We start from the raw sequence: 20500 nt of genomic DNA on the forward strand, positions 1-20500 counted from the left end.
CTGGCACGATTATTCTCAACACTGGTGCCCCACAAGGCTGCATCCTCAGCCCTCTACTCCCTATACACTCATGACTATGTGGCCAGATTCTGCTCTAACTCCATCTACAAGTTTGCAGATGGTACCACCGTTGTAGGCCATATTTCAAACAGCGATGAGTCGAAGTACAGGAAGGAGATAGAGAGCTTAGTGGAATGGTGTCAATGACGACAACCTTCCCCTCAATGTCAACAAAACAAAAGAGCTGGTCATTGACTTCAGGAAAGGGGACGGTGTACATGCATCTGTCTACATCAATGATGCTGAGGTCGAGAGGGTTGACAGCTTCAACTTCCTGGGAGTGAACATCACCAACAGCCTGTCCTGGTCAAATCACGTAGATGCCACGGCCAAGAAAGCTCACCAGCGCCTCTACTTCCTCAGGAGGCTAAAGAGATTTGGATTGTCCCCTATGACTCTCACCAACTTTTACCGATGCACCATAGAAAGCATCCTATCTGGATGTATCACGGCTTGGTATGGCAACCGCTCTGCCCAGGACCGCAAGAAGCTGCAGAGAGTTGTGGACACAGCCCAGTGCATCACGGACACCAGCCTCCCCTCCTTGGACCCTGTCTTTACCTCTCGTTGTCTTGGTGCAGCAGCCAGCATCATCAAAGACCCCACCCACCCGGGACATTCTCTCTTCTCTCCTCTTCCATCGGGTAGAAGATACAGGAGCCTGAGGGCACATACCACCAGATTTAAGGACAGCTTCTACCCCACTGTGATAAGACTACTGAACGGTTCCCTTATACAATGAGATGGACTATAACCTCACGATCTACCTTGTTGTGACCTTGAACCTTATTGCACTGCACTTTCTCTGTAGCTGTGATGCTTTACTCTGTACTGTTATTGTTTTCACCTGTACTATATCAATGCACTCTGTACTAACTTAATGTAAATGCACTGTGTAATGAATTGACCTGTTCGATCGGTTTGTAAGATAAGCTTTTCACTGTACCTCGGTACAAGTGACAATAATAAACCAATACCAATATCTCCTTTTATCACTGAGCCTAGAACTGTATATTCCAGTACCCTAAGAGCATTCTAGCCAACGTTCAAAGTAAATTAAGCATATCTTCTCAACTTTTCAATTCCAATCCTCAGGAAAAGAACCTTTGTGTTATCTGCAGCTTTAATGACCTTACGAACTTGTAAAACTATTTTTATTGATTCATGCATCTATACCCATTAAATCCTTTCATCCCTGTTCCTCCTACTGCCTCAGATTTTGAAGTTTGTTTAACAATGATGTATCTTTCTAAGAGTTTAATAATGGCATTCTATATGTTGTTGCTATTAACTATATCCCCCAATTTGGTATTGTTTGCACAGGGGGACCAATATCCTGGCGGGGAGGTTTGCTAAGGCTACTGGGGAGGGTTTAAACTAGAATTGTTGGGGGGTGCGATCCGAACCGGAGAGACTGGGGAAGAGGTGTTTGGCTCTCAAATAGAGGAAGCTAGTAGTAGGTATGATAGGAGACTTGGATGGTTCAGGGACTGGAATGGTTGCTTCAAGTGCCAGGTTTTAAATGTTTCAGAAAGGACAGGGAGGGAGGTAAAAGAGGTGGAGGAGTGGCACTGTTGATCAGAGATGGTGTCACGGCTGCAGAAAAGGTGGACGTCGTGGAGGGACTGTCTACGGAGTCTCTGTGGGTGGAGGTTAGGAACAGGAATGGGTCAATGACTTTACTGGGTGTTTTTTATAGGCTGCCCATTAGTAACAGGGATATTGAGGAGCAGATCCTAGAAAGGTGTGAGAATAACAGAGTTGTTGTGATGGGGGATTTTAATTTCCCAAACATCGATTGGTATCTCCAGACAGTGAGGGGTTTAGATGGGGAGGAGTTTGTTAAGTGTGTTCAGGAAGGATTCTTGACACAATATGTAGATAGGCCTACAAGAGGAGAGGCTGTGCTTGATTTGGTATTGGGAAATGAACCTGGTCAGGTGTCAGATCTCTCAGTGGGTGAACATTTTGGTGATCATGATCATAATTCTATCTCCTTTACGTTAGCAATGGAGAGAAATATGAACAGACAGACTAGAAAGGCGATTACTTGGAGTAAAGGGAATTATGAGGCTTTCAGGCAGGAAATTGGAAGATTAAATTGGGAACAGATGTTCTCAGGGAAAAGTACAGAAGAAATGTGGCAAATATTCAGGGGATATTTATGTGGAGTTCTGCATAGGCATGTTCCATTGAGACAGGAGAGTCACGAGAGGATACAGGAACCGTGGTGTACAAAGGCTATAATAAATCTAGTCAAAAGGAAAAGAAAAGCTTACAAAAGGTACAGAGAGCTAGGTAATGTTAGAGATCCTCTCCCCTCCTCTCCCCTGACAGGAAGGAATTTAAGAAGGAGATTAGGAGAGTCAGAAGGGGGCATGAGAAGGCCTTGGCAGGTAGGATTAAGGAAAACCCCAAGGCATTCTACAGGTATGTGAAGAGCAAGAGGATAAGATGCGAAAGAATAGGGCCTATCAAGTGCAGCAGTGGCAAAGTGTGAATGGATCCGGAAGAAATGGCAGAGGTGTTAATGAATACTTTATGTCAGTATTCACTACGGAAAAAGATCTGGGGGATTGTAGTGGGGACTTGCAGCGGGCTGAAAAGCTTGAGCATGTAGATATTAGGAAAGAGGAGGTGCTGAAACTTTTGGAAAGCATCATGTTGGATAAGTCGCCGGGACTGGTTGAGATGTACCCCAGGCTGCTGCGGGAGGCAAGGGAAGAGATTGCAGAGCCTCTGATGATGATCTTTGCATCGTCGATGGAGATGGGAGAGGTTCCAGAAGATTGGAGGGTTGCGGATGTTATTCCCTTATTCAAGAAAGGGAGTAGGGATAGCCCAGGGAATTATAGACCAGTGAGTCTCACCTCAGTGGTTGGTAAGCTAATGGAGAAGATCCTGAGAGGCAGGATTTATGAACATTTGGAGAGGTATAATATGATTAGGAATAGTCAGCATGGCTTTGTCAAGGGCAGGTCCTGCCTTACGAGCCTGATTGAATTTTTTGAGGATTTACTAGGATGCTGCCTGGAATGCAGAGCATGCCTTATGAAAGTAGGTTGAGGGAACTCGGCCTTTTCTCCTTGGAGAGATGGAGGATGGGGGGGACCTGATAGAGGTGTATAAGATGAGGAGAGGTACTGATTGGGTAGATAGTCAGAGGCTTTTCCCCAGGGGTGAAATGGTGGCCACAAGAGGACATAGGTTTAAGGTGCTGGGGAGTAGGTATAGAGGAGATGTCAGGGGTAAGTTTTTTACTCAGAGAGTGGTGAGTGCGTGGAATGGTCTGCCGGCAACGGTGGTGGAGGAGGATACGATAGGGTCTTCTAAGAGACTGTTGGATAGATATATGGAGCTGAGGAAAATAGAGGGCTATGGGTAAGCCTAGTAATTTCTAGGGTAGAGACATGTTCAGCACAGCTTTGTAGGCCGAAGGGCCTGAATTGTGCTGTAGGTTTTCTATATTCTATCTTAAAATTCTACTTACTAATTTTCATTTAAATAGTGAACAACTGTGCTTTCAGCACCGATCCTTGTGGAACTCTACTTCCTACTATGAGTAACTACCTTTAATCCATATGATGTTTTCTGTTTTGTAGCCAACTTGCTTATCCAATCTACTTGTCCCTGACTTAACACATACAGGCTCTAATAATCATTATCTTTATCTCATCAAAGGCCTCATGAAATTAAAAATATATTACATCTGTTACATTATCCTTGTTGAGCCTTTGTTAGTTTTCAAAAAGAAATCAATAAGGTTTGTCAACCATGACCTTCCCTTCTGTATTCCATGCAGGCCACACTACTGGGACAGATCTTAAACTACCCAAGGTGGCTGGTTCTGACAGCTGGGCCTCACTGGGCTCCAAGCTCAGTGTAACTGGGTGCAGTAGCAGATGGAGGTTTGTAGCAGAGGTCCCTGCACCCCAACCAACCACCATCCCACCCACACACACCACTCAGAAGAAGCTTTGAAAATCACTCTGAAATTTTAATATTTTTAACTTTAAACAATGAAAATTATGACTAAACACAGACACACGAGGCAATTAAAATATTTAACCTACCTACATTAAGTCAAATAAAAAGCTTAGCTTGCTTTCTCCCGCTCATTTTGATGGGCTCACTGTAGTCATGACACATTAACCTGTTGCAGGGTCCGGGGACAGATCTACCAGCTTGAGAGCTGGGAACTCTGCAGAAGTTTGTGCTCTGCGAGTCCCCTATCTAGCAATCAACACTTTACCAAGCAGAAAGCTGTATTGTGGCCTCTGTTTGGAGCCCAGTTATAGGCATATAGTTGACAGATCTATGGAGGATCTTGACAGATGATTAATCTGGTTACATTTCCCTCAACTGCCCATTTTATCATCTTCATCCACTTTTTTGATACCTTAAAAGGCAGAACTCTGGCCCGAGGTTCACAAGTCCTCCTGCGGCCATGTAATTTTCCTCAAGCACAATCCAAAACAATAGGTGCTGCTACAACATCTAACCATAGGCTCATTAGAGCCAAGTATTCATGATGTACAGCTATAATCTGCTCTTTCTGTTTGACAGAACACAACACTGCAAAACATGTTCCAATAAGAAAATCAAATCCCAATCTGTTAGCAATTTCTGACTCCAAATTTATTGGCTGGCATTTATCTTCCATATGTCTCTACTCCCTATGTTCCTTTCTGTTTCTTGGGCCATAATGCATCAACATTTTACTTCTCCTCTTTCCTGTTGCCAAAATGTATCTTAATATACTTTGTGGCTGGAGGATGAGAGCATTTTACCATCTGGAAATTATAGGCCTTTGCAATCGCTGACTAGATTTTTTTTCGCATAAATACCCTTGAGGCGTATGCATTTAAAATACCATAAAACTAAAATGAAATGCTCAATTTTCCCCAAAGATCACTTTTGATCATTGCACCACTAGCTTTTAGGTTTTCCCCCCAGCCTGCCACCCCCCACTCACAGTCATAGCACATTTGGTTGACAATATATTTTTCTGATGTCTATTACTCAGAAATACAAGAGAAATAGCAGATGAGATAAAGATAGAGAAAAAAAATGGGTTAAAAGAACTCCAGAAGATTTTCAAATAATCTTTCAGTTCAAGTAATGATCATTTTTATGAACCCACATTGATCAGTCAATACGTGCAGTGAAGACTGTTTAGACAACCCTGATAGGAGTTCTGACAGGGCAGAAAATCCCTGGAACTTGGCTGAAGTCTGGTCAAGGTGACGTCACCTGACCATCAAATCCAACATACACATTGTTCTGTCAAATAGGAAGTGATTTAATCAGAGTTGAAAGGCCTTCTGCAACAGCAGCTAACATAAAACCCATCAGCATAATCCTGGATGAAGATTGCTATTTCTTTCCTCCATAAACTCCAGAGAGAAAATGTCAGACTAGAAAAGCTATGTTACTCATTTGAAGGAAGAGAAAGCACAGGAAAATTCCCTCACTGGGGACAAGGAATCATGAGTGGACCACATTTTTCAATCTTTGTTATAAATTTGGTCCAACTTCTGTTCTTTGACTTACTGCAAATTATATTGCCATTACATCCAGTTTCCCTGAAGTTCAATCCCTGAAGAGATTTAAATTGATTTTACAAACAACAGGCCAGATTTTGTACCTTAGTGGCAAATGAACATTGGCAGCCACTCATTACATTTGCACCAAAACACTGATTTTGCGATCTTTCGCACAGCAAATCCCATCAGTTTATCATCTGCAAAGTAAATTTCAGCTGGAACAATGAATTTAATAGTATGTCAGAATCAGATATCAAAATAAAGAGAGAGAAATACACATAGGATAAGAAACCCAGAAGACCAGCATCCCTAATTGCCCATGAGAAGCTGGTGGTGAGCTATAGCCTTGAACTTCTGCAGTGCTCAGCGGAAGATGCTCCCACAATGCTGCTTGGAAGGGAGTTCCAAAATCTAGACCAGCAATGGAAAAGGATAAGTGATATATTTCCAAGTTACAATGGTGTTCTACTTGGAGAACCACCTGTAGATTGTAATGTTACTGTGCACCTGCCTTTTGGGTTCACACATTTGGAAGTTGCTACTGGAGTCACCTGTGCAAGTAAGTGCTGTGCATTTTGTAAATGGTACACACTGCAGGCACAGTTTGTCATTGGAACAGCACCTCATCTTCCATCTAGACACATCACAGTACTCTTGGACAAGCATAGGGGCCTGTTATCATGTACACACTCACTTGAATGGGCTCAGGCACAAATGTCCTTGCCCACTGCCTCCTCCTTGCTTCCCTTTAGACCCCACCCACACTTGATCCTCCCTACCCCAAATTCTCTTCTCCTTCTGTGTTCTTCACTAAGCTCTTACAATACTCACTCAGGCACTCTCCCTCGAACCCTTCCATCATTCCCTTCTGTCTTGTACCCTGCCATTCCTCACACACCCCCATCCAATTCCTACACAGGACATCCCTCCCTTTTTCTCTGTTGGCCCACTATTTGCCAACTTCCTTTCCATCTCTCTGCCCCGTCCCCCACCCCACACAGCACCTTCCCCTTCCCTCTTGGACCCATCCCCTTTATTTTCCCTCTGTTTTCCAGCTGCCAGCTTCTGAGCCTAGCTAGACCTCCAAACCACTCCCAGAGAAACCACCCACTTGGTACTCTCTGCTCTCAGTCTCCCTGTGGCTGCCTTAAAACCCAAGGGACCTTTGTCTCCCACACTGTCCATAAACCTGACTTTCTCAGCTCAGGGAAGTAAAAACCAAGAAAGGAGCCCCAAGAGAGAAATGACTTGATATCAGGATACTCAACAGGATTGGCAGCCAGGATTTGTCCACAACACCATTCTGCTGGATACTTATTACTGGGCAGGATAAAGGGTCATCACTGGCTCCAGCACTACCTACCAAGTAGAAAGAAGAGGCATTGGAGTTGGAGAACAGGTTTCCATGCCTATGTGGGACTATCAAGATGATCTCAGGAGTGCCTGCATCAAAGGAAAAATGTTAACAGAACATCTTCCAAGGGTAATGTCTAGAAAATGCCAGTGAAAAACATCAGAGAAGGTTCCTCAACAATGCAGAGCAGACTGAGGCAAAGGACAACTCAACATTCTTTGATATGGGATCTTCAGGTGGGACAGAGTGAGATGTAAAAGAGGAGGTGACATAGCAGTATTGTTCAAGGAGTCAATTACTAGACAAGGAGGAAGGATATTCAAGATGATTTGTTGTCCCTATAAAATGGAAATGTCTGGAGGCAAGTCTTCCCTTCTAGTACAGTCACTTTGACTGGTGATGGAACAAAGAAAGAAAAATGGGGCTGGGGGTGACTGCAGGTACACTTGGAATTGGTAGAATCTGAATTTTCTCTTCATTGTTCCTAATTCACTGATGAGTATGGTTATAAGCCTTATTATGATGCTTCTCCAAATGAACCACCTGAGTAATAAAAGCCATACCATCCAGAGTTTGAAATCTTATTCTTCATTGGTGCTGGACCTTATGCATCAGTGTTTGAAAGTCCCTACAATGGAAGCCAGTATGACTCCAGAATTCAGAGTCAGCTTGACAGGACTCCATCCAGGGTAATTAGTGAGGACTAACAAACGCCAGCCTTGCCAGCAATAGCTGCATCCTGATTATTAATAAAACCAAAAGCTGCTAGTGTATCAGTTTCCAAGAATCAGACAGCATCTTGTCTTCAATTCTGAAAGGAAGTCAAAGAAACTGGAACACCAATAGATACGTGAATCAAGGCATCTCTCAGCATCCTAAGTGCATAAACTGGTGTCTGCAGCAGTACATCAGTCAGACACCAACAGAGGGAAAGCTCTTTTAGTTCATAATGACATGAAGAAGTTTAAAGCTCACGTGAGAAATCCAAGAATACATGGAAGCCTAATGATCTGATAACGATCAACTGTAAATGGCCTGGACTGCTGATGATCATCCAAGTCTATTACTTGACCATTTGATATGTGACAGGGGCATTGGGTGTAGTTTGAGGTTATAGCCTGACCTGCCATTTTCTCTCTGCTGTTCCTCTTTCTGGTTCAACAAAAGCAAATAATCCCCATTGGAAACCTACACTGTGACCTTGAGAAAATTGGTCAAACAATAAAAATAACTGTCTCAAGGTCAAATGAAGCTGGAAGTCTCCAACATAAAAACAAACAATCCAAAGTAAATTCGTAGGACTCAATCCAACAGCAGAATAAAACCCTGCAATTCATCTTTAAGATTTCAACATCAGTTGCTGATTAGCTTGATAAAAACACGTTGGATTGGTAGATCCTGGACTGGGAATTATGGAATTAGGACTGAGTGACAAACTGGAACTATGAAAATTTGCACCCATGTTTAGTGCAATGAAAGACTATCATGCACTAGTGGCATACACTTCCAAACACTTGGCTTCATTGACTTTAACAGAAGCAACATTAAGTGGTGATTGCAAAACTGGTGGGAAATACTCATACACCCCCTTATTGCCAGCAAAGTGACAAATTGCACCCCCATAATTTTCACCCCTTTATTACAACAAATATATCTTAACTCTTGCGGCATTCATGCAGGGTTTAAAGAACTCAAAGGGGCAGGAGTCACCAGATCTCCTTCTCCTACCCAGGTTCCAGCTCCTAGAGATATAAAACATCAAGCTTATGCTCAACCTGATCACTGGAATTCAGAGGAACACTGTATAATATTACACACCATCACCATTTGCTCAATTAAACAAGGCAATGTTATTTCTGTTGAGATTCTGGACAGACTAAACCAGCTAAATTGTTGAGAGGAAGAGTGAGAAGGAGAAAAAAAGGAAGAGTGAGAAGGAAAGAAGGGAGAGAGAGAGGAGAGGGAGCAATAAGAAGAGTTTGAGAGAGCATGTGTGACTCATTAGTCCATCTGTTGTCTGATTGGCGTGTCAGCTGCTAGTACTGTTGTAAACTAGTCGGTGATGTCCCCATGTGCACGTGGTGGGGCAAAAGTAATTCTGTTGCTGGTACTTCAGTCAAATGGATGATGTGCAGTGGACTTGAGAGTCTGTTTGGGTCACTTGTAAAGCATGAAATCAACCACAATTTAGAGCATTGAGCTGCTTCTTTGCACACGCCATTTGAATTTGTTGGATTATTTCCAACCCTCTTAATTTCTAAATAACAGATTCAGCAGTTTTCTCCCTACTCCCCTACACCACCCACATATCTACCCTCTGATAAAACTGACGGATAAATAGTGTGAAACCAGCTGTGCCTTCCCCCCATTCTGTTCTAACATGCTCACAATTATCAGTGGAATGTTTGTCTGCACAGAGTTTAAGGCAAATTGCTCATCTTGTAAGTAAGATGTTAGAAAATTGTACAGTTTGCCAAAGTTTTCCAGTTACACAATCCTGATGATGACAACAGCAAAGCATTGCAGACTTTATTTCTTTTATGGTGAAATATGTGCATTAGTTCAAGGATCTAAATCCCAGGCCTAATAGTGCACAGCCTAAACAGAGCCCAGGACTTTCTATGATTCATACCATGCAATTCCCATCTGCTATGAACACAAAGACAATGCTAAACCTCAGCCCCTTCCCGCTGTTTAAAGTTCCCACACCAAAGAAAGATTGCCTCCACACAGGCAGAAGTTCCTTCAATGGGAGCCATCTTTTAGCCTCACAACATTAAACAGCAAAATAATTTTCTCATACCACAGGCCACTTTAATGGCTTCAGCATTCAGGAGAGGAGGTGGGGAGGAGAGAGGGGGGGAGGAGAGAGGGGGGGGGAGGAGAGAGGGGGGGGAGGAGAGAGGGGGGGGGAGGAGAGAGGGGGGGGAGGAGAGAGGGGGGGGAGGAGAGAGGGGGGGGAGGAGAGAGGGGGGGGAGGAGAGAGGGGGGGAGGAGAGAGGGGAGGAGAGAGGGGGGGAGGAGAGAGGGGGGAGGAGAGAGGGGGGAGGAGAGAGGGGGGGAGGAGGGGGGGGAGGAGGAGAGAGGGGGGAGGAGAGAGGGGGGGAGGAGAGAGGGGGGAGGAGAGAGGGGGGGAGGAGAGAGGGGGGAGGAGAGAGGGGGGAGGAGAGAGGGGGGAGGAGAGAGGGGGGAGGAGAGAGGGGGGAGGAGAGAGGGGGAGGAGAGAGGGGGAGGAGAGGGGGAGAGAGAGAGAGTAGGATAGAGCGAGAGAAGGACAGAGCGAGAAAGGGAGGGAGGGAGATAGAGTGAGAAAGGGAGAGAAAGAAAGAGAGGGAAAGAAAGAAAGAGAGAAAAAGAGTGATCACAGCAGTAGGGAGAGGGAAGAGGGTGCAGCAGGAAGGAGGGCACCGGAATGCAGCCAGAGGATCCGCAGCAAATGCAAGAGAGGTGCGCGGCAATCACAGGACAGCTGGGCGCGCAAGAAGTGAACAGGCAGAGTTAGAGGAAACAGAAACATAGGATATTGGAGCAATGGTCGGTGACTGGGTCCTTCGAGCCTGCACCGCTTTTCATTACCAACTACGGGCTGTGGTGCTAAAATGGGCCAGGGACAATTTTGGGATTTTGCAGAAGTCGATTGGTTGATACCGTTTGCAGGTAAAGGGACAACTGGCAAGTGGGAGGCTTTTAAAAGTGCTATATCAAGAGTCCAGGGGCAGCATATTCCTGTTCGGGTGAAGGGCAAGCTGGCAATTCAGGGAACCCTGGTTATTGAGAGTTATTTAGGCTCTAGTCAGGAAAAAGGAGGCATACATCAGATTTAGGCAATCGGGAACATGCAAATCCCTTGATGTGTATAAGAAGTGCAGAAGTATCCTTAAGATGGAAATCAGGAGAGCAAAAAGAGAGCATGAGATGGATCTGGCAGGCAAGGTTAAGGAAAATCCCAAGAGATTTTACATGCATATTATGAATGAAACGGTGGATAGGGAGAGAATAGGTCCCCTTAAACATCAGCATGGCTGCCTATGTGTGGAGCCACAGGAGATAGACAAGATTTTTAATGAGTATTTCTCATCCATTTTTAACTGTGGAGAAGATTATGGATGCTAAGGAATTGAGGCAAATGAGTTGTGATGTCTTGGACTACATACGAATTACTGAGGAGCTATTTGTGGCCTTGAAGAACATTAAGGTGGATAAATCCTCAGGATCTGACCAAGTATATTCTCGGTCCTTGTGGGAGGTGAGGAAAGAAATTGCAGAGGCCCTTGCAGAGATATTTCCTTCATTTTTTTTTTACTACAGATGCAGTTCTGGAAGACTGGAGGGTAACTAATGTTGTACCATTATTTAAGAAGGGCAGCAAAGACAAGCCAGGCAACTACAGGCTGGTGAATCTGACATCAGTGGTGGGTAAATTACTGGAGGGAATTATGAGAGACAGGGATCTATTAGCATTTGGATAGACAAAATCTGATTAGGGATAGTCAGCACAGCTTTGTGCGTGGGAAATCACGTCTGACAAATCCGTTAGAGTTGTTCGAAGAAGTAACCAAGAGGATAAATGAGGGCAGGGGAATAGATGTGGTCTATACAGCCTTAGCAAGACCTTTGACAAGGTCACACATAGTAAGCCAGTCTGGAAGGCTAGATCACAAGGGATCCAGAGAGATAGCTCACTGGATTCAAGATTGGCTGGATGATAGGAAGTTGAGGGTGTGGTGGAAGGTTGTTTCTCAGCCTAGAGGCCTGTTACTAGTGGTGTGCCACAGGGATTGGTGCTGGCACCCTTGTCATTTGTTATTTATATAAATGAGTTGGATGAAAATATACAAGGCATGGTTAGTAAGTTTGTAGTTAACACTAAAATAGGTGATATCATTGACAGTGAAGGTTATCAAAAATTACAGGAGGATCTTGATCAGCTAGGCAAGTGGGCCAAGGATTGACAAATGGCATTCCATCTCCTCCTCAATGACAATGAACACAAGTGCACTTCAAGGATGCATGCTTAGCTCACTGCTCTACTCTCTACACATGACTGCGTGGCTAGGCACAGCTCAATCGCCATCCATAAATTCACTGATGACACCGCTATTGTTGGCAGAATCTCAGATGGTGATAAGACGGCATACAGGAATGAGATAGATTAGCTGGTTGAGTGGTGTTGCAACAACAACGTCGCACTCAATGTCAGCAAGACCAAGGAATTGATTGTGAACTTCAGGAAGGGGAAGTTGGGAAAACACACACCAGTGCTCATTGAGGGGTCAGCAGTGGAAAGGGTGAGCAGCTTTAAGTTCCTGGGCATCAACATCTCAGAAGATGTGTCTTGGGCCCAACACATTGATGCAACCACGAAGAAGGCACGCCAGCAGCTCTACTTCATTAGGAGTTTGAGGAGATTGATATGTCATCAAAGACTCTTGCAGATTTCTACAGATGTACGGTGGAGAGCATTCTGAATGATTGCATCACCGCCTGGTATGGAGGCTCCAATGAATAGGATCGAAAGAGGCTGCAGAGGGTTGTAGATTCAGCCAGTTCCATCACAGGCACAACTCTCCCCACCATCGAGAACATCTTCAAAATGCGGTGCCTCAAAAAGGCAGCATCCATCATTAAGTACCCTCACCATCCGGGACATGTCCTCTTCTCATTACCACCATCTGGGAGGAGGTACAGAAGCCTGAAGACCCACACTCTACGTTTTAGGAACAACCTCTTCCCCTCCATTATCAGATTTCTGAACATTCCATGAACACTATCTTGTTATTCCTCTTTTGCACTATTTATTTTTCTTTTGGTAACTTATAATAATTTTTATGTCTTGCACTGTACTGCTGCCGCAAAACACCAAATTTCACGACATATGTCAGTGATAATAATCCTGATTCTGATCCAGATAAGTGTGAGGTGTTGCACCTTGGGAAGTCAAACCAGGGTAGGACTTGTACAGTGAACGGCAGTGCCTTGGGAAGCATTGTAGAACTTAGGGACCTAGGAGTACAAGTACATAGTTCCCTGAAAATGGTGTCACATGTGGACAGGGTGGAGAAGAAAACGTTTGGCATGCTGACCTTCATCAATCAGAGCAATGAGTATAACAGCTTAGAACAGTTTATGTTGCAACAGTACAAGATGTTGGTGAGGCCACACTTGGAATAATGTGTACAGTTTTGGTTACCCTGTTACAGGAAAAATGTCATTGAGGTGGAAAGTGTGCCAGGAAGATTTACAAGAATGTTGCCAGGACTTGAGGGTGTGAGTTATAGGGAGAGGTTGGACAGGCTAGGTAGTGTCAGGCATGGTAGTGTAGTGGTCAGTGCAACGTTATTACAGTGCAAGTGACCTGGGTTCAATTCTAGCCGCTGTCTTTAAGGAGTTTGTACGTTCTCCCATGTCTTCATGGGTTTCTTCCGGGTGCTCCGGTTTCCTCCCACATTCCAAAGACATACGGGTTAGGAAGTTGTGGGCATGCTATGGAGGCGTGGTGACACTTGCGGGCTGCCCCCAGAACACTCTACACAAAAGATGCATTTCACTCTGTGTTTCGACGTACTGTACATGCGACTAATAAAGAAATTTTATTTTTTCTTATCTTTATTCCTTGGTACATAGGAGACTGAGAAGTGACCTTTTTGATGGGTTTAAAATCATGAGGGGTATAGGTCAGGTGAATACACAGAGTCTTTTTCCCAGGAAAAGGGAACCAGAAAGTAGAGGGCATAGATTTAAGGTGAGAGGGGAAAATTTTAAAAGGGACTTGAGGGACAACTTCTTCATGCAGAGGATGGTTCATACATGGAATGAGCTGACAGAAAATATAGTTGGGGCAAGTACACTAATGACATTTAAAAGTCATTTGGGTAAGTAAATGGGTAGGAAATATTTAGAGGAACACGGCCCAAATGTGGACACCTTTTCAGCACGGATGAGTTGAGCCAAAGGGCCTGTTTCTGTGCTGTATTACTCTATGACTCTAATATTATCATGGCCATCATTTATTTTCATACTGTATTTCTATTTCCTCCCATTACCCCTTGATGGCTTTTGCAACTTGAAATTTCAATTCAGCAATTTGGTCTCTGCAGCCCCCTGTTGTTTTGAATTCCACAGGTTCACCACCCTCTCAGTAAAGATATTTCTCCTCATCGCAGTCCCAAATCTCTTGCCTGTAAGCAGAAAGAACAGTAAACGGAAGGGTGTATTAGGGGACAGAGAGGAAGAGGTGACCAATCATGAAATATTGCAGAAGAATAAATGTGGGGTGTAGGGGAGGAGACAGGGAGGAAGATGGGAGGTTTTTAGTGCATGGCACCAAGATTGTTGTCATTTTTTATGCTCTGTTTGGTAATTGTGACATCTACATTATACACATAATTCACAACTCCTTGTCCCAGAAACAGAAATATTTTTTGACACCGTGTCTGCATTAGACATCCAGGTGAGCATTTCCACATTGACAGACCTCGCCCTTTTCCCCAACAGTAAACTGCAATTTACTCTTGCTAATAATAGCAGGCAAACATACAAGGACCACCTACAATACTCCTTTGTCTGTTGCTCTAACAGAAGTATAAATCTATTTAAAATCCATTGATGTCCTCTTTGTCACCTACAAAGGAATGCCATGCAAACATGTTAAGTATTTATTTGCTTTTGGCATGAACAATAGCCTGTATCATAACACTCAGAATCAGAATTGTTACCACTGACACATGATGTGAAATTTGCTGTTTTGCAGCAGCAGTACAGTGTAAAGACATAAGAATCTATAAATTACAAAAATAAATTATTAGTGCAAAAAAAAGGAATAATGAGGTAGTTTCATGGGTTCATGGATTGTTCAGAAATCACTTACTCTAACCCCATGCTTTTTTTTGTAAATGATTTGGATGATTAGTAAGTTTGCAGATGACACAAAATTAGGAGGTGGTGTTGATAGTGAAGAAGGTTATTGTAGATTACAGGGGGATCTTGATCAGTTAGGAATGTGGACTGAGGAGTGGCAAATGGATTCCAAAATAAAGAATATTTATTCTTATTTACAGTGTGGAAGCAAGGCATCCTCAATCCAGTGGAATTCCCTTAACAGAATAATTGAGCGGCAATACCAATGTTTGACAAATTCTGCACATTATTGTGCAAGCAGTTCAAATATGGGGAGCTGAATTAACTGCCAGAATTATTCAATGCAGAAGACATTCATCCCATTAATGTGACCTGGATTCATGCCTGTCTTGGAGATGGGATGTCATTGTATAAACCTATTGCAATAACACATCAAGATGATTTTCGTACTTCACTCCAGTTGCTGTGTCAATTGTTCTATAGGATTAAAAGTATGTTGGATTGGATAATTAGATATTTATTGTAACCTGGAAGATGGAACAAGCAGGAGATATAAGAAACTGTAGATGCTGGAATCTGAAGCAAAAAAAAACAAACTGTTGGAGGAACTCAGCGGGTCAGGCAGCACCTGTGGAGGGAAATGGACAGCTGAAATTTAGGGTCAAGACCCTTCACCTGGACTGAAAGATAGTGGGGAGGTAGCCAGTATATAAAGAGGTGAGGGAAAGAGGTGGAGCAAGAGCTGGCAAGTGATTGGTGGATCCAGGCGAGGAAGGGCGATAGGCAGATGGAAGAGGGAGGAGTGAAAATAACAACAGAGGCTGGGAAGTGAAAGGTGGAGGAGATGGATCAATCAGTGCTGTAGCAGGTACAAGGCCGCTCAAAAGCAAAAATACTGCAGATGCTGGAAATATGATCAAATATTAACAGCTCCTCTCTCTGAAAATACCGTCTGACCTGGTGAGCATCTCCATATTTCACACTTATGGGGATGGTGGTGCCCTGCTGATCTTATTGGGCAAATAGAAAACTAGTTGGTCAGCAGAATGAAAGCTGAAATCGCACCAAAGGAGTTTTAGAATTAAATGTAAATAAACAGAACTGGTACTAAAGATTTGAGCCATTTCAAACTGGTCTTAGTTAAAAAAAAGACCAAGTCTGCCTGTGTCAAAGGCTGGCAGATGGGAAGCTTGCAGAACTGAGGAATAGAGGAATGGTCCCAGAAAAGGAAAGCAAGGGCAGAGGTTCCATGTGATGGCACACACCCAGGGCAAGGGAGGCACAAGGATTTTTATCTTCACTTCACTAGTCTAACAACTAAACATAATAGCAAAAGACACACCTTAGTTTCTCTCTTACCCAGTTGCCACTCTCCCTCAAAGGGTTTGTCAGTTGAGCACAAGCCTGCCCCTAGAAGAACTTTATACCAAGAAAGTGAAATAAATATTCAATCTCTCATGGGAGGCCTGCAGCTGCAATAAAGGCTTTCGGCTGCAAAAGGCGCAGAAACACACACCCCCCCCCTCCCACCCCTAATTAGCCTGTAGCAATCTTGAGAAAAGGGACAGTGCTTTAGATTCTCTGTGACCTTGCTACCCACTTATCTAAACTGGGTGCAGGGCCTTAGGCAGCTTACTCACTTCCAAACAGGAAAGTGGCCAGGCATCAGGGAAGAAAAATGACCCAGTTGCCAATACAATCACAGCAACCCACATTCAGTTCCCCAGATGGTTTTGCTTTATTTAGATATTAAAATGCACATTTATGCCATTGCTTTCTTCTCCTCAGAACTGAGCCTTCCTACCTCAGCTGACATCTAAATGGACTAAATATCTGATCTGGTCAAAACTGCCCCACCCTCATTTTTTTTCCGTTCTGGTGAAAATTCATCTGTCAGAAACTTGATCCAAACCCAATGCTTTATCTAAAATTAGTTCAGTATTGATCAAAGTTCAAATGTTCTGAAAATATCCAGTTTTGTCTCTCTGAACTCCTCACTGTATTCCGACATTAAACCCGTAATGCAACACTACCAGTATGCTTCCAAACAAGCCCCTCCGGATTAAACACAGTCTTTATAGTGTTTAGAGCTTTTAATTTGTATTCAGTGCTAAGTGGCACCACCTTGACAAAAACATTCACATGTTGAAGACTCATTCCCTATTTTCATTAAACACCAAATTTGTTTCTGAAAGTGCTGTGTATGATGACTGCCAGCTCCTTCTTTCGTGGTATCTGATTTTGTTTCAATTATCTATTCTGTTTTTCTAAAATGTAATCTTGTAAAAAAGGGCAGCCTCATCATGAACAATCATACATCTTCACTTGACAAAACAAATAACTTGTAGATCCTAAATTCGAGTTGCACTAAAAGAGACAGTGCAATCTCCCATGTTATTAGCTTACTTCAGTTTGGGGCAAGGGGGGAATACAGTAATCGCCTTAAAGTGATGGAATATAAAAAATATGCATGAAATGCTTGTGTAGTAATAGTGCCTTAAAATTATACCACTTGCTTTTGAAAAGGTTCCCAATGATCACCATGACTACTACATGTATGTAGGAACTTTGCTCAATTTATACCTCAAACCCAACCACCAGGGGGCTACATTCAGCTCCATAAAATTGTGAAGTCATAAGATCATTCTCCCAACTCCCAAGGCGAGCATTTGAAGGCACACCCAACAACAACTAAGAATATATTCAACTCTAGAAAATTGGTTATTTGATAATCAATGGTTCATAAATGATACATCTCTTATGGTCTTATGATTTCAGCTCATTAAAAACAAAACAAAAACAATTGCATTGAAGAGCAACTGGTGATTTTATGATACCCTCAAATGATAATCAACTAGAAAAGCTTTCTCCCCTTGCATCTTGTAAACATTCGACATTATGTGCTAATTGCTTTTTAGGCAATGGTTCAGAAATTGAAGTTGGAAACAAGAATGAATCCACTGGGGTGGAGGGCCATTCAGTTTGCCTAAGAATTACCAGATGGTTACTTTAACAGTTTAGGACTGCAGACTCACTCCTTCACAGAAACCAAACCATGAAAGATAGAGGGAAGATATGAAGAAAATAAATTTTAGCAGTTTACATTCAACAATTTAACATACATCCTGCTAAATAGAAAGTGGGGCAATGAAGAAAATTCTTTTCAAAATCTCACATGCACCAAGTTTCGTTTAGTATTTCACTGTGGAGCTGTTAAATAAAGAAAATGAATCTGATGAAAAGCATCAGCTTTTAAACTGAAGTACAGGCCTGTGTCCATCCACTCCTGCCCACCCCCAGCAGTTTAGGCCTTTAATTCCATTTCCTCCCATTTTTGTGACTTTTGACTTGTTTTAAATCTTTGCTCATTAATCTCTCCATTAAAACCAAGCAAAAACTTCAGAACCACCTTATGTTTGATGTGGATTTTACTTGGCAAGCATACTCTGCAATGACGTGATCTGTAATCTATTTCCCTGTGGCTATATATCATAGTGGAATAAATTAATCAGGCAATTTATTTAAGGGACCTTGGTTGGTGGAAAAGAATAGAAAACAGATTTTGGGATCATTGTATCAGCTTTTCCCTCAGGGACATACCAACTGAACTTCAAGTAGTTTAAGGCTTGCCTGTACTGTTAGGAAACACTCAGACTTTAAAGAATTGTTCAAATGTGCATGTTCTATGTTTAGTCACTATCTAAAATTGTGTTATGGTGATCCAAGTGAAAGGGATAGCCAACAACATATTCCAGTCACAAACCTTTGAAAGAACATAATCAAGTTTCGTACTGCAACTTTCAGATTCAAAACTGCTTCAGTACTTCACAATGCTTAATATAACTACAGTTATCATTTATAGATCAGCAAAATTTACACGTGAATATGATTGGCAAATAAGAAACATCTGAACACGTTTTCAATGACACCTTCCATTTTTTCTTGCTGTTAATACATCACTTAATACAGATACAACTGGTAAAAATCAATATGACAAAGCATTAAAATTATTTCATTCTTTAAAGAACTTGCATGAACCTCATCAAAAATAAATTCCAACAGCCAAAATAGTAATGAAAACAGCAACACCCAAATTAGTTCACTAATTCAAATTCCTGCAGATTAAAATAATTCTCCTAACTGTTCCCTGCAAGAGCAAAATGTATAACACTTATGCAAAAGTAGTTTAGTTCTTCATGAATCAGTGATGGATGACATAATGCTGGAATTTCAAGATCTAAACACAAGCGTCTGGGCTGGATCAGATGCTGTCAGTGTAACATAAAACAAAAGCTAATGCATATGTTCATTTATACAACGTGGCAAACAAGCCATCTGCCTCCTAATCTGTCCCCTTGCAACTCGGGGGGTGTCTACATCACCGAGGGAAAGAAAAAAATTACCAGTGAATTGCTGAGGGCTCCACCTTGAGGGCGGTGAACTTTTGATGCTCACCAGGGTAAAGATTTGATAAAACTTTTCTAAAAGCAAATTCTTGGATTTTAACCAAGTGACTTTGCCGCTGTTCCACAACTCTCATTTCCTTGCAAGTTCAACTTTGTTTTGCCAGAAAAAGGCTAGTCTTGTATTGAACAGGGATCTCAATATGCTGCTTAAAGGGGTTTTATTTTTACTGATTCTTATCTTTTATAACTATATGGATTTGCAATGGTATAGAGTCTTGAATTACCTAATGCTTTAGCAAAACAATATATATCTGCTAAACTTTCCCATTAAACAGATTCCCAAATCATGCAGTCTGCATCAAAAAACATGCTGTAACAAAAAGGAAAACGGAGTGCACAATAAAACCACAAAAGCTCCAGCCAGGATATAACTTACCAGTATCGGTCTCAACCTCCTCATTTTTTACCAGTCTTAATTGTGTGAATGTTATGGCAAAGAGCAGCAAAGTCCCCATATGCACCACGTTCCCCATGTCTAAATATCAGACATGGGAGTCTGTGCAGATCTGTGGTGGAGTATCAGCCCACTAACATCAAGTCAATATGTTCCTCTTCCCTTTCAGCACCAGGCCCAGCTGAAACTCTGCAATGTTCCTTCTACTGGTAAAGATTTAAATGGGATAACTCTTGGCAACTCTCCTTTCCCTGCCTCTTCCCTGAAATCGGAGCCTTAGATTGGTCCTCTAATGTTCAGGCTTGGAGTTGATTGATACCAGTTTACTAAATGACACACCCACATTGTTAAAAGGGGAAGCAGATGCTAATTATATTGAAAGTACAGTGCTGAGGATCTAATACATACATTTCTCAGTGAAGTATGTTTCTAGGAGCTTTTTAAATTACTTGATTTCAAGAAAGAATAAATAGATCTCCATGTAGTGATTAGGGTGAAAACGTTATAAAATTATCGTGTTATGTTTACTGGGTATGAAATTGGGAATCTCAAAGAAATTAAATGCCATGATTGTGTGTAGAGAAAGGGAGTGGTAATGGAGAATGGGGTATGGGGTTCAAGTTGGGTTAATTTACATTATTTGTCAATAATCTGGAGAATGGAATTTGCAAGATCTTCCGCAAAAGGAAATTTAAATAAAATTATGATCTATTACAATCTTCAGTCAATAAGCTTCCTTACAGCAAGGAGTAATTTATTAAAACAACCTCTCTTCCAGGCCTAGACAAACAGCTGTATTTTAAAACAATGTTTCTATCTGTCA

At 42.4% G+C, this 20500-nt stretch overlaps 1 protein-coding gene across 1 annotated transcript in view; it reads right to left on the bottom strand.

Moving 5' to 3' along the window:
- The window catches only part of LOC127578203 (collagen alpha-2(V) chain-like), a 234647-nt gene extending 214783 nt beyond the window's left edge, over positions 1 to 19864 (bottom strand). Inside the window, exon 1 of the mRNA XM_052029930.1 lies at positions 19660 to 19864. Within this exon, the coding sequence (XP_051885890.1) occupies positions 19660 to 19756 (97 nt within the window). The 5' untranslated portion in view covers positions 19757 to 19864. The remainder of the gene's footprint in view (positions 1 to 19659) is intronic.
- Between the last annotated feature and the right edge of the window lie 636 nt (positions 19865 to 20500).

This window comes from Pristis pectinata, chromosome 1 (genome assembly GCF_009764475.1).
Source record: "Pristis pectinata isolate sPriPec2 chromosome 1, sPriPec2.1.pri, whole genome shotgun sequence".
NCBI lineage: Eukaryota > Metazoa > Chordata > Chondrichthyes > Rhinopristiformes > Pristidae > Pristis > Pristis pectinata.